Source organism: Cherax quadricarinatus, chromosome 32 (genome assembly GCF_038502225.1).
Source record: "Cherax quadricarinatus isolate ZL_2023a chromosome 32, ASM3850222v1, whole genome shotgun sequence".
NCBI classification, from domain to species: domain Eukaryota; kingdom Metazoa; phylum Arthropoda; class Malacostraca; order Decapoda; family Parastacidae; genus Cherax; species Cherax quadricarinatus.
In genome coordinates this window covers 7935177-7962791 of record NC_091323.1, presented here as the reverse complement: position 1 = coordinate 7962791, position 27615 = coordinate 7935177, and the positions used below count along the sequence as shown (strand labels likewise).

At 41.1% G+C, this 27615-nt stretch overlaps 1 protein-coding gene and 1 long non-coding RNA gene across 2 annotated transcripts in view; both read right to left on the bottom strand.

The window, feature by feature from the left end:
• LOC128690189 (uncharacterized) overlaps nucleotides 1–27615 on the bottom strand; it is a 266589-nt gene that overhangs the window by 122733 nt on the left and 116241 nt on the right. The window lies entirely within an intron of this gene.
• The window catches only part of LOC128701087 (uncharacterized), a gene marked incomplete at its 3' end in the record, with an annotated part of 126078 nt that continues 99159 nt past the window's right edge, over nucleotides 697–27615 (bottom strand). Inside the window, 2 exon segments of the mRNA XM_070090444.1 lie at nucleotides 697–874; nucleotides 22382–22529. Coding sequence (XP_069946545.1) covers nucleotides 697–874; nucleotides 22382–22529 — 326 coding nt within the window.

The window sequence follows — 27615 nt, the reverse complement described above, 5'->3', positions numbered from 1 at the left end:
TAGTATCCTTGACCTGTATACCCACCAAAATACTGAAGATAATAATCAGGATAATAACATGAAACCTACACCGGGATAGATTCATAACGACAACCAAGACTTGAGGGACGAGAAATCTTGTGTAGCTAACCTACTGGAGTATTGTGTTAATTCCATACTATTTATAGTATGTTGTTTAACACCATACTGTAAATAGGTAGTCTCTCACTCACCCCATCCCCCCCCTACACACACGAGGTAAACTAATGCAAGAATTCTCTCAGAAACTAGATAAAAAGCTAAACATTTCTTGCACCTCTTCATTACCGTTCATGGGATGGGTTGAGCCCTAACATGCTTCATCACTGACGAGGGACCAATACGAGAATATTTCTGCTCTTGTTACAAGCACTGAAGATGGGACATCATAAACATATCTCTGCTCCTGTAACTATAATCACGGAAGGCAGGACACCATGAGTATAACATCTCTGCTCTCGTAGCTACGAACACTGAAGACAGGACATTACGAGCATAACAGCTCTGTTCTTGCAGCTACAAACACTGAAGACAGGACACCATGAGTATAACAACAGCTCTGCTCTCGTAGCTACAAACACTGAAGACAGGACACCACGAGCATAACAGCTCTGCTCTTGCAACTACAAACTCAACACCCACATTTACATACAACTATCTCTCCAGTCAGTCACCTACCGGGTAGTAGAAGTAGTCACCGCTGACCCTAATCTGTGTAACGGCGGGGAGGGTGGCGGAATGGAGGAGGTGACGTGGAAAAGACATACAATACTGGATGTTGAGACTTCTTTCCTCAGCAGCCTTGCCCATGTTGTCGAGCCAGGTAGCTCCCAGTGTCAAGTTGGTGTGCAGGGCGCTGGTGGGTACATCACAGCCGTTAAATTACAATTTCGTGTGTAGATAAAGATACTTATGCACAGTTCAAGATATTTATTGAGGAAGTGTTTCACCACGAGTGACTTATTCAGAAAAAGCCTCTTATGGCAAAACGTTTACTCAACATTTTCAACAGTGCATTTGTGTCTATAGACTGTCAGTATCACAATATATGTTCTCCAATTGTGATAACTTCATGAGGCTGGTGAAGGGCTCTTGATCTGAGAAACTGGAGTTACCCCTTTCCTTCTTCAGATTAAATTTTATTTCAAATATCCTAGGTGATGAACGATACTTACTTTCAATAGAACATTTGAGACAGTTGACAGTGATAAGGAATATGATATTGTTTATTTGGATTTTAGTAAAGCCTTCGACAGAGTACCTCACAAGAGACTCTTAAGAAAAGTGGCAGCTCATGGTATAGGAGGTAAAGTTCTAGCATGGATTGAGGCATGGCTTACCAATAGAAAGCAGAGAGTTACCATTAATGGAGTGAAATCTGAATGGGGATTAGTCACTAGTGGCGTTCCACAAGGATCATTTTTAGGCCCTCTCTTGTTCATAATTTACATTAATGACCTTGATGAAGGGATTACGAGTGACATGAGTAAATTTGCTGATGATACAAAGATAGGCCGTATAATTCACTCTGAGGAGGATATCAATGAACTCCAGGACGATTTGGACAAATTAATGTCTTGGTCTGAGAAATGGCAGATGAAGTTTAATGTGGATAAGTGTAAGGTACTTGCCCTTGGTAAAGAAAATAACCCTCGAAGCTATAATCTAGGTGAAGTAGAGCTTGGTCATACAGAATGTGAAAAAGACTTGGGAGTCATGGTAAGAAGAAATCTAAAGCCAAGACAGCAGTGCCTTAGAGTGCACAACAAGGTTAACAGATTACTTGGATTTATGTTGTGCATAAAGAAGTATAAGTAACAAAAGTCCAAAAGTTATTTTACAGCTCTATACATCACTAGTGAGGCCTCATTTAGATTATGCTGCTCAGTTTTGGTCCCCTTACTACAGGATGGACATAGACTCATTAGAGAACATACAGAGAAGAATGACTAAAATGATTTACTGTGTAAGGAATCTCCCGTATGAAGATAGACTTAAAGCCTTAAATCTCCACTCTCTGGAGAGGCGTAGAATGAGGGGAGATATCATTGAAGTGTATAAGTGGATGACGGGCATAAACAAAGGAGATATTAATAAAGTACTGAAGGTATCGAACCAGGTAAGAGCCAGAAATAATGGATTTAAGTTGGAAATAAATGGTATAAAATACCGACACAATGAAAATATAAACACATATGCAGTATAATGTGATCCTTTATTGACAACGTTTCACCCACACAGTGGGCTTTTTCAAGTCACAAACAGATCTACCTGGGGTGAAAGGTACGCGAGTATTTATAGTCAGGTTCAGAATGTTGGGTCAGGTGGAGAATGCTGCATCTGATGATCTACCGAGTGGGGTTAAAATCTAAAATCTTGGGTAGCTTGGAAGGGAGATTGGATAAGTTTGTGAGCAGACCTTCTGCAGTGTCCTATGTTCTTATGTGGGATAGCGATGAAGAAGTTTCTTGGCAAGAGGTTCAGCTATGTTATAGAAGCCACTATTCTGGTTGAAGTTGTCGGATATAGAGATAAGCGATGATCCCAGGATTCTTCGGTATTGAGTGTTGTCTTCTCTGGTGATAAGTTTTGAGTTTCTGTAGTTTATTAAATGGTTGTGTGAATTACGGTGTTGTACACAGGCTTTTCTTGTATCGTCAGAACTGCTTGCGTATTGGTGTTCTGAAATACGTGTTTGGAGGTCTCTTGATGTTTCGCCCACGTATAATTTGCTGCAGTCATTACAAGGGATTATGTATATCCCTGCAGAGGATGGAAGCTTGCCCTGTCTACTACTGTTGATGTCCTTGATGGTCGTGGTTGTGGAGGTAGATACTTGGAATGAGGTATTGGAAAAGATGTTGGAAACGTCTTTGGCAATGGAGTTGGTGGGGAGGACTATGTATCTCTTCTCGGCAGTGTCTTCTCTGGGTGTGTTGAAGATGTTTAATGCCCGTCGTCTGCAGTCTCTGATGAATTGATGAGGATAGTGAAGTTTGGAAAATACTTGTTCAGTTATAGTGCATTCTTCCTCAAGGAACTCATTGCTGCAGATTCTGAGTGCACGCAGTTTTGGTGTCGTGGTGAGAGTAGAAGTGGAGAAGATCGTTTTGATTGATGGGTTTTCTATAGACTTTAAAACGAAGTTGATGGTCAGCTTTGCAGAGAAAAACATTGAATTGAAGGCTCGACCTGGTTGAGCTTGTCTTGGAGAGTTTGAACGTTGAAGCATCTGGAGTTATGAGGAGAATGTCGTCAACATAACTGAGCCAGGTGACAGTGGAAGGAATAATGTTGGAGAAACGCTCGGCTTCCAGATGTTCCATGTATAGGTTCACCAGGACCGCACTGAGTGGCGAACCCATGGGTAGTCCAAAAGTCTGGTGAAAGAGGTGATTTTCGAAAGAGAAACACGTAAAGCCAACACATAGTTCAACAAGGTCGATGAAATCGCTGGCTGGAATAGGAAGATCAAGTGAATCGTCAATTTTCCTGCGCAAGAGATCGATGGCTTGTGTAGTAGGTACTTTGGTGAATAGGGAAGTTACGTCAAAGCTGGAAAGCTTCTTGTTCTTGATGTTGATGTTGCGAATGCGATTGAGATCACCCGAGTGTTTGAGATGTGCTGGACTGATAGTGCCCAAGAGTTTAGAGAGGTATTTTGCGAGAATTCCTGAGAGTTGGTGGGGAGCACTGCCTATTCCCGAAGATATGGGCCTCAATGGGATGCCAGGCTTGTGAGTTTTTGGCAAGCCGTACATTCTGGCAGGTCTTGGGTTGCTGGGTATGGTGTGCAGAAGTTTCTTCCCTTGTTCTGAGTCCCTCAGAATGCGGCGAGTCCTTTGAAGAAAAGTTTTAGTAAGGTTGTCCACTTGGTTAGTTGTGAGAGGTTTGTAGGTATCTGGGTCATTAAGAAGATTGAGCATTTTGTTCCTGTAATCGTCAGTGTTCATGATAACAAAACCACCTCCTTTATCAGCGGCGGTGACCCTGATGGTCGTATCTTCTGCAAAAGCTTTAAGTGCAATGATGTAACGTCGAGGTATGACTGGGAAGCTGCGTATTGAGATGGCCGCTGAAATGATGCCTTGAAGATAATCTTTTTGGAAGTCGGAGTCATTGTGTCTTTAGTTTTTGGCGATAAAATTGAGGTCTTCGATCATGTCTCCCCTCATTCCTCGTCTAACAAGTGAATGTAATTTAAGGGTCTTCAATCTTTCTTCATAAGGAAGATTTCTAATGCTATGTATTAATTTTGTCATTCTACGCTGAATGTTTTCTAACGAATTTATGTCTATTCTGTAATATGGAGACCAGAACTGGGCTGCATAATCTAGGTGAGGCCTTACTAATGATGTATAAAGCTGTAATATAACCTCTGAACTTCTGTTGCTTACACTTCTTGATATAAATCCCAGTAATATGTTTGCCTTATTACTTACGCTTAGGCATTGCTGTCTTGGTTTACCATAACCATAACCATTACCATAACCCCCAAGTCTTTTCACAATCTGTATGGCTAAATTCTACATAATTTAATTTATAAGTGCTGGGGTTATGGACACTCCCGAGCTTCAGAACCTTGCATTTATCTACATTGAACTCAGGTACTGAGTTTGTCTAAATCCTCCTGAAGTTCCCGGATATCTACGTTTGAATCAATTATCCTACCTATCTTTGTGTCATCGGCGAATTTGCTCATTTTACTAGTAATTCCTTCATCAAGATCATTGATATATATTATGAACAACAACCGGCCCAAGACTGATCCCTTTGGAACGCCACTTGTTACAGATCCCCACTCGGATTTAACCCCATTTATGGACACTCTGCTTCCTGTCAGTGAGTCATGACTCGATCCACGAGAGCACTTTTCCCCCAGTGCCATGAGCTGCCACTTTCTTTAACAGTCTTTGGTGCGGAACTCTATCAAAAGCCTTACTAAAATCTAAGTAAATAATATCAAATTCTTTATCGTGGTCAACAGCCTCAAAAGCTTAACTGAAGAAAGTTAATAAATTAGTTAAACAAGACCGGCCTCTTGTGAATCCATGCTGAGTATCATTAATCAAGCTATGCTTATCGAGATGACTTCTTATAATCTCAGCTATAATTGACTCTATTAATTTGCCTACAATTGACGGCAACGACTTGTCCCCTGCTTTAAAAATAGGAATTACATTAGCCATCTTCCACATATCAGACACTACACCTGTTTGAAGAGATAAATTAAAAATATTAGTTAATGGTTCACAGAGTTCCATTTTGCATTCCTTAAGAACCCTTGAAAAAACCTCATCAGGACCCGGTGACTTATTTTCCTTCAGTCTGTCTATCTGCTTCACAACCATTTCACTAGTGACTGTGATGTTACATAATTTATCTTCTTCAGGCCCACTATAAAAATTAATTACTGGAATATTGTTAGTGTCTTCCTGTGTAAAAACCGAAAGAAAATAATTATTTAAAATCGAGCACATTTCAATCTCTTTGTCAGTAAGATGCCCATAGTTATTTTTAAGGGGACCTATCTTATCTCTAACTTTCGTTCTATAGACCTGGAAAAAACTTTTTGGGTTAGTTTTCGAATCCCTAGCAACTTTAATTTCATAGTCCCTTTTAGCTTTTCTTATCCCCTTTTTAACGTCCCTCTTAATGTCAATATACTGATTCATAAGATGACCCTCACCTCTTTTGATACTCCCATAAGTTCCTTTCTTATGCCCTAGTAGATATTTTAGCCCATTATTCATCCATTTTGGGTCATTTCTATTTGATCTAATTTCTTTATACGGGATAAACGTTCTTTGAGCAGCATGTATGGTGTTCAGAAAACTGTCATATTGATAGCTCTCTTCGTTACTCCAGTCAACAGATGACAAGTGTCCTCTAAGCCCATTGTAATCTGCTAGGCGAAAATCTGAAACTGTTACTGAGTTGTCTTTACTATCATACTTCCATTCTATGCTAAAGGTGATCGCTTGTGCCGAGTTCCTTATTAATTTCTAAATTATTAACAAGGGTTTCCTTGTTTGCCAGAACCACACCAAGAAGGTTATTTCCCCTTGTAGGTTCTGTCACAAACTGCTTCAAAAAACATTCCTGAACTACTTCTAAGAAGTCATTGGATTCCAAATTCCCAGTCAAGAATTTCCAATCAATGTGACTAAAGTTAAAGTCCCCTAGCATTACTACATTATCGTGCCTTGTGGCCTTAACAATTTCCTCCCACAGTAATTTCCCTTGGTCCCTATCTAAGTTTGGGGGACGGTATATTACTCCTATAATAAATTTTTTTATGCCCCTCTGAAAATTCTATCCAGACAGACTCCATATGTGTTACCTCAGACTTAATACCCGTTTTTATGCCGATATTTCTTTGTTCTTGGAACAGTTTAAAATTGGTGTTAATTGCTGGCTGGACAAATACTGTAAGGAAAATGTAGTAACATTCATTGACAACTGGGACCTCTTCTATGGCAGAAATGACATGTATGCCAGGGATGGGGTTCACTTATCTAGGTCTGGGGTGGGATCACTGGCCAACGCAGTGGAGGGAGCTGTTAGGGCTTCAAACTAGGAATAAATAGTGGTATGGGTTTTGGCGAGAATACAGTAAAGTCCCAGTGTAGTAAAACTATGAGTTCTAGGGGAACTAGCAATAGGCAGAATGAGGTGGATATTGGAAAGCCAATTGTGGAAAATAATGTATTTTTCAGAAAAATACAGTGTATTTTTTATGTAAATTAGTGTAACATACTGTATTTAATAAAAATTTATGTTATAAAAAATGGGAAATTCTGAGCCTGTGCAGAAGAGACTCACCATTGTTGTTTGAATGAGCCAAGAAAACGTTAGTGAAATTAAGAAGAATTTTCGTGCTCTAGAGGTAAAATTGGGCTGACACCTCTCAAATAGGAGCCGAAATTGTTGGATGTGCATTTCTGCATAACTTGAGATATCAGGCGACTGGACAAAACAGGTCCAGGAACCTCAGATAAGTCTTATGTTATAACTCTGGCCAGTGTTATTTTCATAGATAGACAGTGAGGTTTTCTGAGTATGATACAACTTAATCTCCAGTCAAATTAAGAAGAATTTTCATGCTCTAGAGGTAAAATTGGGCTGACACCTCTCAAATAGGAGCCGAAATTGTTGGATGTGCAGTCCTGCATAACGAGAGAATCAGGAGACTGGACAGGACTCCATAATTAGATGAAAACAGGATATTACCCCCAGCTAAGTCATGTCTATATATTTATGTTTATAATTCTGGCCAGTATTATTATCATAAATGTAGACAGGGGGGTTTTCTGAGTATGATACACCTTAATCTCCAGTCAAATTGGTGAGTGATATTAAGATATATTCTCCTTCTGTTATGTAAATGTGTGTATATATAATCATTTATTAATTTTAATATACAGTCGACAAATTTATATATTTACCAGAATTCCTGGTGATGTATATTTCATTTGTAATTAATAGGTCTAGAGCAACTTGTGGATATGACAGTGGTAGGTATCGAAGGGGGACACTTTTTGTGACCTAGGTGTCCCAAATTCCTACTTGTCTATGTAACTCTGATAAATAATAATTATCTTTGTTATTTACTGGTATGTACATTATGAGTTACATACAGATAAATGCAATTTTCCACATTTAATTTGCCCGTTGGTCCTTCTTGAACCGGAGGTAATTAGTGAAGTCATTAATTAGTTAATTACTTAATAATTATATGTGAAATGACAGGAGGAGGTGGATGTTAAGTTCACAAATTTACTTAATGTGTAGTGGATTATAATTATTACAATATTAATTTTGCTATGCCAAATTCTGGCAAGGATTTATATTAATTTGTATAATATTAATTTTGATAAGCCAAGTTTGGCTAAAGGTTTGTATTAATGCACATTTAAAATTTATATTATAATTTTCTTACATGTGTAATTACTAAGCTCAAGTGTTGCTAGGATTTATTCAAAGGTAAGTTGTATCAGTGTTATTAATTAAGTTAAATTTCATGCATTGCATCATGGCTGAAAATGAGGAAATTAATGTAGAAGACAAACATATGGAATATAGAGCAAAGAAAGCATCACTACAGGCTAGAAAATGTCATGTAACCAAGGCATATAATAAATGTTTGGAATTAATGAATCAAGAAACTGTGAATACTGATGATTTAAAATTGTATTTAGATGCTTTAGTGAATAGATATGATTCATACAAATTATATTACAACAAATATGAAGGAGAGTTGTTTGTAAACTGTGTAGATGAGACTGAAGTAGATCTCATGATTAATCAGTATTATGAATCAAAAGAAAAAATTCTTTCTTGTAAAAGTCAGGCTTTGAATAAATTAAAATGTGTAAACCAGGCAGTTAATCAGTCTGCTCCAACAAATAAGATATCTTTGCCAAAACTCCCAGAATTATGTTTACCTGTATTTAATCCTGGAGAAAATAGGGCCAAATTTTGGTCAATTTTTAAAGCAGCTGTGCATGACAGGAGTGACCTAGCCTGTGTAACTAAATTATTTTATCTCAAAGAACAGGTAAGAGGAGATGCTCACATACTCATACAAGCTTTTCCCAATGTAGATGACTCTTACAAGGAAGCAGTTGACTTGTTGAAGGTCACTTATGGTAATATAGAACAAAGTAGGTTGGATCTAGTGAATATCATTGTTAATTTAAAATCTCCAGATCACACTTACAAAAGTTTACAGCAGTTTAGAGTTAAACTGGAGAGCACTCTCAAAACTTTAAGTAATAAATATAATCTGAAGGAATCAAACTGGTTATTAAGTGCCATTGTACAGAATAAATTAAGCTGTAAAACACTTGAATGGCTCTCGAACAAATATCACAAAGGTTATTTTGGTCTGGAGGAAATAAGACTAGGTCTACAAGAATTAATTGTGCAGTTGCAGACCAGCCAACCAACTCATTTTAAAGATGCAACACATAATAACTCTGAGGTATCTGTCAAGTTTCACAAAGGGAAAAATTATCCCAATAGTAATAATCAAATTTCATTTCCTAACAAGAGTTTCATAGGTGCATATCAAGTAGCAGGAATCAGAAATAATGATTCTCCACAAGGTAAGAAGAATAAATACCCTCCTAAGAGTAGCCCAGTTAATAAGAAACCAGTCAAAGAAAAGAGAGATTGTCTTTTCTGCAAGGGTACTCATTTTTCTAAGAATTGCAATACATACAATTGAAAGATTGGAGGAACTTGAGAGATGTATCAGATGTCTAGGTAATCACAATGTAAAGGATTGTCATGCTAAATTAAACAACTGTTATCAATGTCACAAAGGAAGACACCATATAGTCATGTGTAAAGGTCTATATGATAATGTTGATAATAATGATAATGTTCACAATCCTGACACAACAGTAGCTAATGTAAAAATTGCTGCTAATGTTAATAATGATGGTTTTGCTGAAGTAGCCTTACCTGTGTTACAGGTGAAAATTGATGATAAAAGGCATAAATTAAAAAATGTAAATGCATTATAGGACCAGGGATCCCAGCGTACTTTCATGAAATGTAAATGTCTTGATGGTATGAAAGTACAGATGGGAGATCCCACAACTTTAAAATTATCTGGTTTTCTCTCGGATAAAAGGTCTCAATTGTATGACACTGTTTATGTAACTGTCAGGTTGGGCAATGAGAAAAAACGTGTTAATGCAGTAATTGTGGATAGACTTCCAGAGAAAATATCTACAGTAGGGCTTAGTAAAGCTACAGAAAGACTTTCACATAATGTAAATTTAGCACCTTCTGGTGTAAATGATGATTCTGTAGGCCCAATAAATATTTTGATAGGTAGTGACTATTATGCCTCCTTTGTAAAGGGTATGGTAAAGAAATGTGGTGTCACCCTTTTGAAGACTGCAGGAAGCCATGTAATGTATGGTAGGATTCCTCGTAATAATAATTCATGACTAGAGGAAACTACAAATACCATAACTGTGTGTCTTACTCATGAAATCGTACCCCAGTATAATTCTTCCATAGAGGATGGTGTGGAGCCAGTGCATAAATTGTGGGAATTAGACAGCATTGGAATAAATGTAAATGAAGAAAGTCCAGACGATTCTTTTACTCTGGAACAATACCTGAGAGATGTAAAATTTGAATCTGGACAATACGGAAGTCGTACCCAGGTACGACTTCCGTGGAGACTGAACCATCCAGAATTACCCACTAATTACAGAATGGCATATGGACAGTTAAAGGCTCAGCTTCGCGAACTGAGTAAGACACCAGAATTGTTAACTGCCTGTAATGATATAATTGCTGAACAATTATAGAAGAGGTACCTCCTGAGCAAGCCAAAATTTATGGTCATTATTTGTCACATCACGGAGTGAAGAAGGATTCTAAGACCACTCCTCTGAGAATTGTGTTTAATTGTAGTGCCAGGAGTAACAAAACTGTACCTAGTTTAAATGACTGTTTGATGACAGGTCCGTCATCAATTGGTGCTACATCCAGTCCGTTCCTACTTCAAGCGATGATAAATGCACACCTTAAACGTATGGGAAGTCCATTGAGTAAAGTAATGAGCAAACAGTTTTATGTGGACAATTTCCTGGGTGTGAAGTCAACTGAAGAGGAACTGTTAATGACTTATGGAGAGGCTAATAAAATAATGCAAAGCGCAAATATGCCTCTGAGGGAATGGAATAGTAATTTGTCCAAATTAAAGGACAAAGTAAGTAAAGATTACCCTGGAGTTGAAGTGCCAAAATGTAGTAATGTATTGGGATTAACTTGGGATACTGAGAGAGATTTGTTAATGTTAAAACCTAATAATTACAGTATGACCAATAAATTAACTAAGAGAGTTTTGCTTGCTGAAGTTTCAAGATGTTTTGATCCACTAGGCTTAGTGTCACCCCTTACTATAAGAGGGAAATTATTAATACAAGAAGCATGGAAGCTTAAATGTGCTTGGGATGAAACTCTGCCTGAGGAATTCACTAACAGGTGGGATGAATTAATTGGTGATTATGAGAAAATTCCAATGTTGGAGTTCCCACGCCAGGTGGCCAATCCAAATGGGAAAAATGTACTCCACATTTTTTTTGATGCTTCAAAATTGGCGTATGGAGCAGTTGCTTATCTTCAATGTAATAGTGTTATCTCTCTTGTTATGTCTAAGGCTAAAGTGTCTCAAATTAAATCACGTACCTTGCCTCAGTTGGAATTAACAGCCATTTATGTAGGTGTCAAATTAGCTAATTATGTAAGAAATAAGTTGCAGGAGATAAATATTAGCAACACTGTAATTTGGTCTGATAATGAGGTATCCTTACAATGGATTCATAATGGAAACAGTAAAATTGTGTATGTACAAAACAGTTGCTGAAATTAATCAGATGCAAGAGAAGTATAATAGTTTGGGTCAGCATATGTTAACATTTAATCATATACCTGGTGAGGAGAATCCAGCTGATTTCTTGTCTCGAGGTTTACCTTATGCTAAATTTGTAAATGCTGTATCATGGTTGGTAAATAAAGCTAATTGGCTGGTTGGTAAATAAAGCTAATTGGCCTGTACAAAATGCATATATTGCTCCTGCTGAAATTACTGTGACCACCGCTCCAATAGTTTGACCTTCCTTAGCTATTAATATAAATAGGTATTCTTCTTTACCCAAACTAATCAATGTAACTAAGTTGGTGTTTAAATTTCTAAACAAGATGAATATCTCATATAAGTTTTCACATCCTATTGAATATTGGATAAAGAGGGTACAAGAAGAAATCTATGGAAATGAGATTAAATTGATGAAGGAAAGAAAAATTGTGAAAGGTTCCATAAGAGAAATTGGGACCGTATTTAGAGAACAATGTAATTAGGTGCAGAGGTATGTTACAAAATGCTGAATTGGGTGATTATGCTAAACACTCTATCTTACTGCCCAAAACTCATCATCTAACAAATTTAATTGTTCTAAATGCCCATAAAAATGTAATGCATGGTGTGGTACAAGATACCTTAAATTGTATTAGGGAAACTTTCTGTATTCCACAATGACGACAAAGTGTAAAAAGGGTGATTAAATCATGTGTAATATGTCGCTGTGTGGATGCCAGATCCTATATGTACCCAGGTCCTCCACCATTGTCAAATGAGCAATTTGAGTCGTTTAGCAATGAACTCCGCCCGGCCGCAGTGTGGAAAAGACTGTATATTTTCTGGAAATACGGTAATTTATAGGTAAATAGATGGCCTATATTGTATTTAATAAAAATTATATTATAAAAAAATGGGAAATTCTGCACTGGCGCAGAGGAGACTCGCCATGTTTGAACTAGTTAACACAAACATTAGTGAATAATCGAAAGAATTTTCGTGCTCTAGAGGTTAAATTGGGCTTAAAACCTCTCAAATAGGAGCTGAAATTGTTGGATGTGCATTCCTGCATAACTTGAGACATCAGACGACTGGACAAGACAACTCCAGGAACCTCAGATAAGCTATCTAAATTTGTGTTATAATTCTGGCCAGCATTATTTTCATAAATTTGGTTAGAATGAGGTTTTTGAGTATGATACCCATTAATCTCCAGTCAAATTGGTGAGTGATATTAAGATATATTCTCCTTCTGTTATATAAATGTGTATGTGTAATCATTTATTAATTTTAATATACAGTCCACAAATTTATATATTTTCCAGAATTCCTGGTGATGCATATTTAATTTGTAATTAATAGGTCTAGAGCACCTTGAGGATATGACAGTTGTAGGTATCGAAGGGGGACATTTTTGTGACCTAGGTGTCCCAAATTCCTACTTGTCTAAGTAACTTTGATAAATAATAATTGTCTGTGTTACCATTTACTGGTATGTATCTTATCAATTACATCCAGATAAATGCAATTTTCCACATACTCTATATGAAACTTGAAAGTTTGTAGAGTCAATGTCCACCTCAAGAGGCGACTGTTGATCCCCCTAAAAATTGATCTGTCAATTGAGGAGAGTTAGTATTAAGTTTTCCTCTGTATCTTCAAGCAACTTTTTTTAGGGAACACTATCATCCTAGGTGCAAGATTATAAATATATATATATATATATATATATATATATATATATATATATATATATATATATATATATATATATATATATATATATATATATATATATATATATATATATGTATGTATGTATATTTGGCTACACGCTTCACTTTCATGTATAATGAATCCCTATTGTTCCCACAATGTAAATTTCCCTGACATAATCCATCACGCATGATGGGCTGCATACATAAAATAATAAGAAACTGCACTCACATCAAAGTTATTTGTACAGGTTGGTGGTTCATTCAGTGCAAGCCTCTCCCCACACCCTCCAAAAAAGGAAGATACTTAGAAAAAAGTTACTGATGAGAAATATATGAAATTTTATAAATACAACAATTATGCATTGTGGCTTTGGATCAAGAGCATTTTCCCTCAACAATATATTTATCCTCCTCCTTTCCCTTAGTACACATTATTGTAAAAAGAGAGTGTTGGTGTGGAAATTTATTTGGTCCCTAAAGTTCCACAGGACAGATCCAGCATGGCCGTACGGGATGGCTGAGCTGGATGGCCCTTATACCCCACCCAAACATGAGAGCATTCTTTCTGGTCGGCGATGGATTCTTGGTAGGCATGTGTTTAATTTATAGATTTATTCTTCAGGGAAGGAGTAGGTAGTTTTACTGTTAGTATATTAATATTAGTTTACTAAGGTATCTGTAGATAATAATAATGTAGACCTAAGACCTTAACATAGGTAGTAATAGGCCGATAATGTAGGCAAACACTATGTTAAGTTAGCTAGGGAGAACTGGCAGCCCTAGCTTGAATGAGGAGGCGCGGGTCTAAATGACAATAGCGTCCCTCTTAAGAGAGACACCAACTGGACAATACGTGCCGTGATCAGCAGACGGCGCCCCCATGTGTCTTCACATCTGAGACCTGGGGAAATCTGGTAGAGGCACCTCGATGTACCGTAGATGACCTCCTCCGTCAGGCCCGTACAGTAAGACAAGACCACTATTTCTCGTAGAATTTTGGCCAGTGTCTGGAGAGTTTGTGAGTTGAGTTTTGACTGTGGGCCCGGTTGCAACAGGTTGAGCATGCCCAGTAAGTACCAGTGTCTCAGAGCAGTCTGGAAGCTAGTGTCTGAGTCTGCATAGTTATACTAGGGGATACATACCCTCTCGGATATAGGAATTTCTGAGGTGCAGGCAGGACACTAATTACGATTGAATATTGCAGGAATTAAGGCTCCCGGTTGCACGTGGTTTCTGAGGGGAAGTCCAAAGGGGCTAAAGCTAAGCTTAGAGAAGTGAAGATCAGGATATATGCTGCAACACCAAGTAAGTTAGTCCTTTATACGTACATGCAGGCGAGGTTTTCTTGTAACATCAATCATTTGTGAAAATCTGTCCTATAAGCCACTTGTGAGGCTGAGGTACCCAACTCAGAGCTCGGTGTCAACAGAGTTTGCCAGGGTAGGCGACTCACTTGGAGGCAGCCCACACAAATTTTCACAAAATTGGTCCTTCGAAAACCGTGATGTGGAATAGCTAGGTTAAGCTATCATAGCTAGGCCACAGTTAGGAACCAGTTTAACAGAGTTAGGTTAAGCTATCATACCTAGGCTACAGTTAGGAACCAGTTTAACAGAGTTAGGTTAAGCTATCATACCTAGGCTACAGTTAGGAACCAGTTTAACAAAGTTAGGTTAAGTTAGCACACCTAGGCCCCGGAGTTACAGAGGCTAGGCCAAGCTGACTATACACAGAAGTTGTTATTTGCAGTAATTTACAGGCAGGCCAGGTAGGCTAGAGAAGCTTGTGAATTTAATTATTTACAGTGATTACAAGTAATCCAGAGTAGGAGACTTGTGTGTTAATTATTTACAGTGGATTTGCAAGGTAGCCACAGTTAGGCTAGGCTTGTGCAATATTTACAAAAGTTATAGTAGCTAGGACAGATTTAACCTAGTTATTATTTACAGGGAGTTATAAAGCCAGGTTTAAGCTCTAGCACACTAGCTAGGTTAGGATTTACCTTATCCAACCATCCACGCTAGACAGAGTAAGCTGGGCACAGTTAGGCCAAGCTGTTTACATACATTATTCATTTACTGTTTCACCAGTTGAATTGTTGAATTTATTTGTGTTAACCAGGTGATTTAATTTGTATACTGCACTTTTATTGTGTGATTTTCATTGTCTTTGATTCATGTTAATGTGGGATTTGTGAATTATACCTGAGACTAGGTTAAATTCTGTAATTATTTGCTGGCATTGTACAGTTAAGTGCTAGGTTAAGCTTTCACATCGATACACATTTCGATTGGGATTTGAAAGCTAACAGTGTACATTTTTGATTCAGAGTAGAGTCAATATAATAAAGGGAGTTGTCAAGCTTGTTGAGAAGCCTTGAGACTCGTTCATTCTCACCTAATACCGTTCGTGCTGTGGGGTGGGCTAATTGAAGTACAAATTAGTACCATGATCTTAACTAAACCGTAACTATGGTAGGTGAAGATGTAGTACCAGCTGTCCCAGCTCTAAGTCAATTAAAGCGGTCTATGGGAGCCTATAAGGGGCGCCTGAGCAAAGCATGTGAGGTGTGTCATACGGTCAGGCAAGACCAAGACGTAGACTGGGAGGAACTAGAGAGTTGCCTGAAATCTTTGGAGCAAAGACTAGAGGCCTTTGAGAGATCATTTATCCTTTATGAGACAGAGGCCTATACTACAGGTGAGTCTGAATATACAGTCGAAGTAGCACGGACGGACTATGACGAACGAAGGGCAGAGTGTAAAGCAGAGTTGAGACTCTGCAGGCAGTTAATAAAGACTTTGAAGGCCGGTACAGCAGGGGCAGCAAATGTTTCAAGGAACACGAACAACAGCACGCCTGTTAATGTGTTGCCCAGATTGCCCCAGTTGAATTTACCAACGTTTGACGGAACCTTAACAGAGTACATTGCTTTCTGGGATCAGTTTAAATCCCAGATAGATGACAGAGATGATTTGTCAGATGCCGTCAAGTTACAATATTTACGTTCACAGCTCAAGGGTAAAGCCTTGGACTTGGTCCGGCATTACCAGACCACCGACACCAATTACCAACATGCCAAAGACCAATTAAAGGACACGTTTGGCAACACTGAGGAGATAAAGGTAGCTATACTTTATCGGTTGTTGGATCTAGAGGCTTGTCGCCATGACTGTCAGAGCCTAGAGAAGTTCCGAATCGAAGTTATGAGTTTGACGAATAGTCTTAAAGATTTACATGATTGGGGTAAGTCAGAATGGTTCATCAGTCAGGTGATTCAGAGGAAACTGGCTGGCACTACAGTGCATGAGTTGCACTTAAAATATCAGACGAACCGGTTCACGATACAACAGATCATTGAGGGGTTGGGAGATCTCATGTCTCACCTGAGCATAGGTCGGGGGGAGAAATTGCCGACCAAGGTGGAATCGATCAACCCCTCTAGATACTCGAGAGATAAAGCTAAACCACCTCCTACTAGGGTTGGCTCATATTATGCCCAGGACAAGTCCTCCACCCCCAGAGCCAAGGGAGAAGTCATTCAAGCGGCCAATAAGAGACGGTGCGTGTTTTGTGAAGAAGAACTTGCTAGTTCAGGGTGTTCAAGCTTCACCACCTATAACCAAAGGGTTCAACGACTAAGGGAGTTGAGACTTTGTTTCAAGTGTTGTGGAGAACATTTTGCCAGGGACTGTAATGCCCAACTCAGGGAGTGTCGGGGCTGCTGGAAGGGTAAGCACCACAGTGCACTGTGTCCTAATGATGCCAGATTAGCACAAGTTAAGGAGAGCAAACCGCGAGAAAGGGCGGAGAGCAAGAACAAGTCTGAAGTAGTGATGAGTGTGGCGAGTATGGCACCGAGAATTTGTTCTGGTGAGCAGTTTCAAGGTTCGGTGGCCTTGCCCTCCATAATGGCTGTGGTTGTGAACGGGAAGAAGTCTGAAATGACCCGTTTGTTCTTCGACAGTGGGGCACAGAGATCCTTCATAGTGGAGAGTCTAGCAACTAGATTGAAGCTGGAGACAGTTGGTAAAGTTGACATGGAGGTGGAAGGGTTTGGTGGGGAAGTCCCACGCAGGTCTTATCCAGTAGTCAATGTGACGGTCAGGTTAGCCGGGCATCGACGGGAAATTTCAGCCTTGATAGTGAAGAGGCTGCCCAATATCATTACCACTAAGGGACTGGCTGCAGCAGTCAAACGTTTGAGGGAGTTGGGTGTGAAGCTAGTGGAACCAGACATTGCTACAGACGTTAGTAATGTAGGAATCTTGGTAGGAGGGGATTACATAGACGAGTTCGTGTCTACGAGAAGGGTTATCAAGGAGGGGGTTGGCCTGTACAGGACTCCAGCGGGGTACATCGTAGGAGGCAGAGTGCCAGCTCACTTCCCTGCGACCCCAGCAAAGGAGGGCTCTGGTATTACAGCAACTGAGGCTGTACTGGTGATGCAGATTGGTGTGCACGAAGGTCTGTCAGAGACGCAAGTTGGCATATCCGACAGTGAGCCGGTCCATAAACTATGGGACCTGGATGTAGTAGGGATTAAAGGTGACCAGCTGCCCCCCGAACACGAAGAGATGTATCGAGATTACTTGAACCATGTGCAGTTCAGGGACGGACAGTATTGGGTGCGACTCCCATGGAAACCGGGACACCCAACGCTGCCCACTAATTTCAAGAAGGCACGGGGTCAGTTGAATTCATTCGTGAACAGCCTGACCAAGAAGGGTCTGGTGGGGAAATATGATGATATTATTAAGGAACAGCTGGCCCTTGGGTTCATTGAGAAAGTGCCCAATGCCAGCCCTGGGGAAAACACCCATTATCTTCCACACATGGCAGTCACCAAGGAGTCGGTAACCACTCCCATCAGAGTAGTCTTCAACTGCAGCTCGCAGGCGAGTCCCCGAGAGCCATCGTTGAACGACTGTCTGCTCACAGGGCCCTCCCTGACGCAGAAATTAGCAGATGTGCTGTTGAGATTCAGGACAGAACGGTACGCCTATGCGGCAGACATTAGCAAAGCCTTCCTACGTATTGGGTTGCAGCCACAAGACAGGGACTACACAAGGTTCTTGTGGTTGGCTAACAGGGAGGTGCCCAAGCAAGGGTATGATACCTACAGATTCAGGGCAGTGTTGTTTGGTGCCACTAGTTCACCATTCTTATTACAGGCTACCATAGACTACCACCTTGTGAACTGTAGCAGCCCGCTTAAAGGATTACTGAAGACCCTATTTTATGTAGACAACATGCAAGGTACCACCTCAGATGAAAGGCTGTTGATGGACATTTACCGAGAGTCTAATCAGGAGATGCTCTCGGCTAACATGCCTTTGAGAGAATGGGTGACAAACAATCCAACATTGCGGGGCACAGTGGAACGTGACTATGCTGGCTACTCAGTACCTGAGGTAACATCGGTGTTGGGACTGGAGTGGGAAATCGAGGAAGACAGACTTAGGCTAAAGAGGAAACCTGATGGGGAAGGGAAGCTGACCAGGAGGTCTTTGCTGAGCAAAGTGCAGACTGCCTTCGATCCTTTGGGTTTGTTGACACCCATCACCATTCGAGGGAGGATGCTAGTGCAACAGACCTGGGATCTGAACCTAGGTTGGGACGACCCACTGCCAGAAACAGTCTGCCAGGAGTGGGATCTGGTTAGCAAAGACCTAGCGGAATTGCATGAGTTCACATTCCCCAGGTCCATCGGGTGCACCGGGCGGGATTACGACTTGCACGTCTTCTGTGATGCCTCCTCCAGGGCCTATGGGGCAGTAGCGTATTTGGTGGCCGGGTACCAAGTCAATCTGGTCACCAGTCGTGTGCGGGTGACACCCCTGAAGGATTGCTCGATCCCAAAGCTAGAGCTCATGGCGATGTTGCTGGGAGCAAGACTGGGTAAGTACATAGAGGAGGTGTTGAGTAATCTGAGGGTGAGACACACCTATGTATGGACAGACTCGGAGGTGGCCTTACAGTGGGTCCAGAACGACAGGTCTAAGCTCCCCTATGTCAGGAATCGGGTAAAGGAGATACGGGAACTGCAGTCAATGTCAACAATTCTGTATGTGCCTACAGATCAAAACCCAGCCGACCTGATAAGCCGAGGGGTGACACACAAAAAGCTGAGTAAAAGTGAGATTTGGTTCAAAGGCCCAGACTGGTTACCGGCAAGGGATTGCTGGCCGGAGCAGAAATTCGTGGAGACAACCAGCAGCATAGTACACCTTGCGGGGGAACCCGACACTGAATTATTTGACCCCAGGCGCTACTCCTCATGGAGGAAACTTATAGGAGTCACGGAAATGGTATTTCAATTTGTGAGGAAGCTGCATGACAAGGTAAGCCAAGGTCGACAGTTGTCTCTCGTGGGTCCCAGAGAATATTGGATAAGGCAGTACCAAAGGGAGAGGTTTCCAGGAGTGCTGGAAGTACTTGCGACCAGGCAGCAGGTTATGGCGTCAGGATGCGTGACCAACGACGACGACTCAGGGAACAGCAAATTGGTTCACTCATTGGGATTGTTCCTAGATCATGCGGGGCTAATAAGATGCAGGGGAAGAATACAAAACTCTGAGCTCGGCTATGGGGCCAAACATCCCGTGCTACTGGGAAAGGAGGGATGGGCGACAGAGCTATTGATACAAGATGCCCATCAGAGGACCTTACATGGGGGGTTTGGAGATACCCTCACCTGCCTACATCAGAATTACTGGGTACTGAAGGGTCGAGCTGCCGTCAAAAGGGTGCTAAAGAGTTGCACGGTCTGCCGGCGGTACGATGGGAGGACCCTACCATACCCAGGTCCACCACCGCTGCCTCAGGAGCAGGTACATAGTGACAGGCCCTTTGAGACTGTGGGAATAGACTATACTGGGGCTATCACATTGAAGAACCCAGGAGATGATAGGGTGGGCCCTCAGAAAGTATATGTCTGCCTGTTTACTTGTGCCACTACTCGAGCTGTGCATTTGGAGTTGGCAGAAGATATGTCAACAGAGACTTTCGTGAAGCTGTTCAGGAGGTTTACAGCCAGATTCTCGTGCCCGCGTTTGATTATCTCGGACAATGGCACAAGCTTTAGGGCTGCCGATAAAGTTTTCAGGAATCTTAGGGACAACGGAGAAGTACGAGAACACCTGAAGAGAATAGAGTGCAAGTGGAGGTTCATAGCTCCCAGGGCGCCTTGGCAAGGGGGATTCTATGAACGCATGGTGGGCACAGTCAAAAGGTGCATTCGGAAGGTCTTGCATGGCAGGAGAGTGAGCTTTGATGAACTGAGGACAGTGTTAGTTGAGATAGAGGCAAGAGTTAATAACAGGCCTCTGACCTACGTACAAAATGGGATTGACGAGCAGGAAGCTCTCACCCCCAATCACATGCTGTTTGGAAGGAGGATTGAGCCCTTCCCCACAATTTTGAGTCAGTCTTCCAAGGAGCTGGATTATTATGGGCCAGATGGTCCCCCCATCACTGAAGAACTGCACAGGAGTCACAACAGACTGGTGAACATCCTGGACAAATGGAACCAGGTGTGGCGCAGGGATTACTTGACAACCTTGCGGGAACATTTCTATGGTGCCGACCCCGAGGCAAATAAGATGATGCTAAGTGAAGGGGACCTGGTGCTAGTAGAATCCGAGGCGCCCCGGGCATACTGGCCTCTTGGCCTGGTAGTGTCAACCCACCCAGACAAGGCTGGGCGGTTGAGAATGGTGAAGGTGAGAATGAATGGTGTCGAGACTATAAGACCCATCAACAGGCTTTTACCTCTCGAGGTCCACACGGTGGGACCGGGACATGAAAAATTAGACCAGAGGCTGACCGAGCTGAGCGGCCGGACGACCCGTCGAACTGCGCTCAAGTCCAGGGCCCACTGGGAGGGCCTGCGGGAGGCAGACTTGATCTAGACTTAGCACCTACCTTCGCCGGTGGGAGGATGTGGAAATTTATTTGGTTCCTAAAGTTCCACAGGACAGATCCAGCATGGCCGTACGGGATGGCTGAGCTGGATGGCCCTTATACCCCACCCAAACATGAGAGCATTCTTTCTGGTCGGCGATGGATTCTTGGTAGGCATGTGTTTAATTTATAGATTTATTCTTCAGGGAAGGAGTAGGTAGTTTTACTGTTAGTATATTAATATTAGTTTACTAAGGTATCTGTAGATAATAATAATGTAGACCTAAGACCTTAACATAGGTAGTAATAGGCCGATATTGTAGGCAAACACTAGGTTAAGTTAGTTAGGGAGAACTGGCAGCCCTAGCTTGAATGAGGAGGCGCGGGTCTAAATGACAATAGCGTCCCTCTTAAGACAGACACCAACTGGACAATACGTGCCGTGATCAGCAGACGGCGCCCCCACGTGTCTTCACATCTGAGACCTGGGGAAATCTGGTAGAGGCACCTCGATGTTCCGTAGATGACCTCCTCCGTCAGGCCCGTACAGTAAGACAAGACCACTATTTCTCGTAGAATTCTGGCCAGTGTCTGGAGAGTTTGTGAGTTGAGTTTTGACTATGGGCCCGGTTGCAACAGGTTGAGCATGCCCAGTAAGTACCAGTGTCTCAGAGCAGTCTGGAAGCTAGTGTCTGAGTCTGCATAGTTATACTAGGGGATACATACCCTCTTGGATATAGGAATTTCTGAGGTGCAGGCAGGACACTAATTATGATTGAATATTGCAGGAATTAAGGCTCCCGGTTGCACGTGGTTTCTGAGGGGAAGTCCAAAGGGGCTAAGGCTAAGCTTAGAGAAGTGAAGATCAGGATATATGCTGCAACACCAAGTAAGTTAGTCCTTTATACGTGCATGCAGGCAAGGTTTTCTTGTAACATCAATCATTTGTGAAAATCTGTCCTATAAGCCACTTGTGAGGCTGAGGTACCCAACTCAGAGCTCGGTGTCAACAGAGTTTGCCAGGGTAGGCGACTCACTTGGAGGCAGCCCACACAAATTTTCACAGTTGGCGACTTTTTGCATTATTTCTATATTCACTAACTCAAAATTAGTAAAGAATGGCTGATTTTATTTCCAAAGTCAACTTTGATTCAAGGGGAGAAGAGCTCCAATTCCATGGATAAAGAGCCCTTCAACATCAAAGTACCTTTTCAAAAGTGTCAACAGCCCGGTTGCACACGTTCTTGCCTGGTGTAAATGCGGTCTTGTATTTTATGTACTGACACGTTATACTCGATGATGTAGTGCACACTGACCTGGTATACATTCACTGACCTGATATACATTCACTGACCTGGTATGCATGTACTGTCTGTCGAGCCAGTCCTGCTCATAGGTGGCCAAGCCCCATGTGACTGCCTGGTCCAGCAGGTCGTCCCAAAAGTTCTTGTCTAACGGCAGCGACATTCCTGTAGCCTCGTCTACCGTGAAGGGGTACTGACCTGAAGGAGTAGCAGAAGACTGACGATGGTCGGCGAGAATGGTGAAGAGCATGGAGATAGTGGAGAGCACAGAATGAACACAGTTGTGAAGAGAAGAGATACATATATACAGTTAATTTATTAAATTTAAATCCTATCGTCTTTACATCGGTTAAGGGCTCTCGATTCAAAGAATTTGAGTCTAATGTGTGGACGAAACGTAAAGGCTTCACACTGTTTCCTTGCTATCTACTCTAATGCTGATGACTCCACTTAGCACTCTTAAATTTCAGTCATGACCCTCTTACCGCAGCTATCTGTTTTGTGCACTAATATTTACAAAGAAGCGCTAAGCTCATATGGAGCATGCAACATCTGAAGGAAAGTAACTCCAAGTCTTCAGATCAAAGGTCTTCTCCATCTGAGGAATAGGCTAGTAGGAGCAATAATTATATATTATATATAAAAGCGCCCATATATTTGTCAGTACTGGAGTTAAATCAATCAGAAATAATTGCAAGGGGAATGAAATATATATATGAGGGATAATACAAGGAAATACAGCAATGGCACCAAGAATTTTCATTTTTTTTAACAAGTCTGCCGTCTCCCACCGAGGCAGGGTGACCTAAAAAAAAAAGAAAATCCCAGGAAGAAAATACTTTCATCATTCAACACTTTCACCACACTCACACATAATCACTGTTTTTGCAGAGGTGCTCAGAATACAACATTTTAGAAGCATATACATATAAAGATACGCAACATATCCCTCCAAACTGCCAATATCCCAAACTCCTCCTTTAAAGTGCAGGCATTGTACTTCCCATTTCCAGGACTCAAGTCCGGCTACATAAAAATAACTGGTTTCCCTGAATCCCTTCACTAAATATTACCCTGCTCACACTCCAACAGCTCGTCAGGTCCCAAAAACCATTCGTCTCCATTCACTCCTATCTAACACGCTCACGCACGTTTGCTGGAAGTTCAAGCCCCTCTCCCACAAAACCTCCTTTACCCCCTCTCTCCAACCCTTTCGAGGACGACCCCTACCTCGCCTTCCTTCCCCTATAGATTTATATACTTTCCATATCATTCTACTTTGATTCATTCTCTCTAAATGACCAAACCACCTCAACAACCCCTCTTCAGCCATCTGACTAATACTTTTATTAACTCCACACCTTCTCCCAATTTCCACACTCCGAATTTTCTGCATAATATTTACATCACACATTGCCCTTAGACAGGACATCTCCACTGCCTCCTTGCTGCAGCATTCACAACCCAAGCTTCACACCCATATAAGAGTGTTGGTACTACTATACTTTCATACATTCCCTTATTTGTCTCCATAGATAACGTTCTTTGTCTCCACATATACCTCAACGCACCACTCACCTTTTTTCCTTCATCAATTATGTGACTAACCTCATCCTTCACAAAACCATCCGCTGACACGTCAACTCCCAAATATCTGAAAACATTCACTTCTTCCATATTCCTCCTCTCCAATAAGATATCCAATTTTTCTTTATCTAAATCATTTGATACCCTCATCACCTTACTCTTTTCTATGTTCACTTTCAACTTTCTACCTATCATATTCTTTCAAAGACTGAAGAATGAAACCCTTCGGGTAATATACACAAAACTATTTATATAAATGATCACAAAGGGTAGTATTACAGGTACCAAAATATCTCCCTCTTCCCTCTAAAAGTTCTTGTTTAGCCCCTCAAATTAATGTCTTGGTTCACTCCTATATAGCATCATAAGCCACTTACATGTCTGTGTTATTACCACAGTCTTACACTTTCAATTAGGCGCCTCGGACAGAACACCACAAGATCCAGTGTATACACTGCTATAACTTGGAGGAGCTAAACTTGCTGCTAAAACTGTTTCCAGTTCTTTGTACATCACAGGGCCTTCCACAATCCTACATCCAACTGCTTCACACAAGAAGAGTCCTCAGTGACAAATATATTTACCCCCATGATGATCCCAGGTTAACTGAGTCACCAGGTTAGGTTAGGTAAGATTCATCAGGAAACAGGACAAGCTTTTTCTAACGCAGGTCTTTTGATCATCTGACCGAGGCCTTGTGCTGGCTTATCGGTTCATCCCTTTAAAATTTAACAACAGTACTAAGCAGCTGGCTTATATACCTCCAAATCAGCAAATTCCTTGTCCCAACAAATCTAACATAAAATATCAAATAACCATTGAAAAAATGAGGCTTATTAAATATATTAAACACCAACCTAATTTTTAGTTTCGAATACATATGAAAATAACATCTATGTTGCAGTAGCCTAAATAAAGTTAATGCCCAAAATATCTACTACATACATTAAATCCTGAATATTACGCCAATTAGTCCTACAATCATTAGAGAAGCCTACTGGTGTGTGTGTGTGTGTGTGTGTGTGTGTGTGTGTTAGGTGAAAGGACATATGTATGTACAACTAATGTGTCATTTTACTGTGGTTACGTTTCGCTCTCCTGGAGCTTTGTTTTACCATTACAAACGATACAAGGACACAGAAAGTACATAAGAACGTAAGAAAGAAGTAACACTACAGCAGGCCTACTGGCCCATGAAAGGCAGGGCCAAGTCATCCACCGGCCCAAGCCTAGTCAGGGTAGGTCACATCCACTTAAGGAAGGAGCACGGCATCAGACCCATTAGCACAAGCTAGTCAGGTCCAACTCACACCCACCCACATCCACTCGTGTATTTATCTAACCTATTTTTAAAACTACACAACGTTTTAGCTTCTATGACGGTACTCGGAGTTTGTTCCACTCATCCACAACTCTATTACCAAACCAGTGCTTTCCTATATCCTTCCTGAATCTGATTTTTTTCAACTTAAAACCATTGCTGCGAGTCCTGTACTAGCTAGCACACTATTTACATCCTCTTTATTTATTCCTGTTTTCCATTTATACGCCTCAATCATATCCCCCCTAATTGTACGCCTTTCTAGAGAGTGCAGATTCAGGGCCCTCAGTGCGTCCTCATAGGAAAGATTTCTAACACATGGGATCAAGTTTGTCATCCTCCTCTGTACGTTTTCCAGTGCATTTATATCCATTCTGTAATACGGTGACCAAAACTGTGCAGCATAGTCTAAATGAGGCCTAACCAAGGATATATAGAGTTGAAGAACAATCTGAGGACTCCTATTATTTATGCTTCTACATATGAATCCAAGGATTCTGTTAGCTTTATTGCGAACACTTATGCACTGTGTTCTTGGTTTTAGATTATTGCTAACCAGAACTATGATGAATGGGACCTGTCCTCTCAGTGATTACATTCTTACATCTACCTGTAGGTTCCGTCTCTCCTGTTCCAGACTATGGAGCAGAACTCTCCACCAGGCTCAGGGACTGACCACCTCAAAACTAGTTCTTCAAGGGCGATAGACTGATTACATCTTTACATCTCTACTGATTCTACTGCCTCCTCTGTACTCGACTGAAGAAACCTACTGTATTGTATGTAACGGTTTCACAAACCTCCTGAAGAGCGAAACGTTGCCACAGTAAAATGTCACATTAGTTGCACGTGTGACCCTTCACATAACATTGTCGGTAACTCTACTAACATTATTACAAATGTGCATTCCAAGGTTATTTCTTACACCATATTGAAAAGCCTCGTATATACGTGTACTCTTATTTAAACATCTAAATTTTCATAATTACGGTAGTAATTAGTCATACCAACTTGCAGCCTTATGTTAGTAAAATAGTGTACTATGCCTTCATATATAAATAAGGCAGGGTTAAAAAATATGAAGAACTCTTCTCATGCACAGGCTGTTGAATCCTAGTTACTGTCCTCAGTTTTGGCCAGACTAATGCGGTAAATGTAAGTTTTTTTTTTTTTTTAATGGCTAACTACCTTACAACCAGCATGCAGGCACCACCCTTATGTTTTATCTTAATTCTGTCTACGGGGCAATTGTAAGTTTGTCAAATTCAATTCTACCAAACATACGTTTTCCCTTACATTCAAGCTTAATTTCTGCCTATTACTATTTTGCCTGTAAAATTTTTATCTCTAATCTTAATCATATTTTTTAATACTTCTGTATTACAGTCACTACAGATTATCTGTCGTAGAAATATCACTTTTCTACGTCCGACACGATTTTACGTCTCTGAAGTTTCTACCTACCTTCCTCTTTGGTATTTGGCCACGTTTAGTGGTCGGAGGATTGAACCTCCACTAAGCATACACAAATAACCCGCACATAAAAGAGAGAAGCTTACGACGACGTTTCGGTCCGACTTGGACCATTGACAAAGTCACACTAACAGAGGTGGAGCAGGACGGCTATATATAGGCAGGAAGAGGTGGAGGTAGTAGTAGTAGTAGTAGTAGTAGTAGTAGTAGTAGTAGTAGTAGTAGTAGTAGTAGTAGTAGTAGTAGTAGTACAAGAATTGTATATAATACCGACAGGATGAAATGACACATGCACAACACCCGGGCATCCCCACGGTAGACGTTTCGCCATCCAGCCAGCCACTGGATGGCGGAACGTCCACAACAAAGACAACCAGACGCCGCACATGTGTCTTAATTTCATCAGTAGTTGTAGTAGAAGAAGAAGAGGTAGTAGTAGTGGTAGTGGTAGAAGTGGGAAATAAGGAAGACGAGCCAGTCAAATACAAAGGAAGGGGAGCACTGCAAGAGAGCTAGAAACCCACAGAGGGAGAGCAAGCGCACCGAGGTGCGTGAAAGGGGAAGTGGTGAAATAAAATAAATGAAGAAGGAACAGAAACACGAGACAGGAGAGAGAAAGACAACCCAGAGGAGAAAAGGAGAGAGGAAAGGGGAAGAAGAAGAAGAAGAAGAAGAAGAAGAAGAAGAAGAAGAAGAAGAAGAAGAAGAAGAAGAAGAAGAAGAAGAAGAAGAAGAAGAAGAAGAAGAAGAAGAAGAAGAAGAAGAAGAAAAAAAATAATGAGGATTCAGGTTAAGTCACGGGTGTTCAGAAGTTTGGAGCATTTTACAATGTAGTGGGAGAGGAAGGCATCTACAGAGACGAAGCCAGGGCTAAGGTTCATACAAGGAAAGTTGTGTATTAGA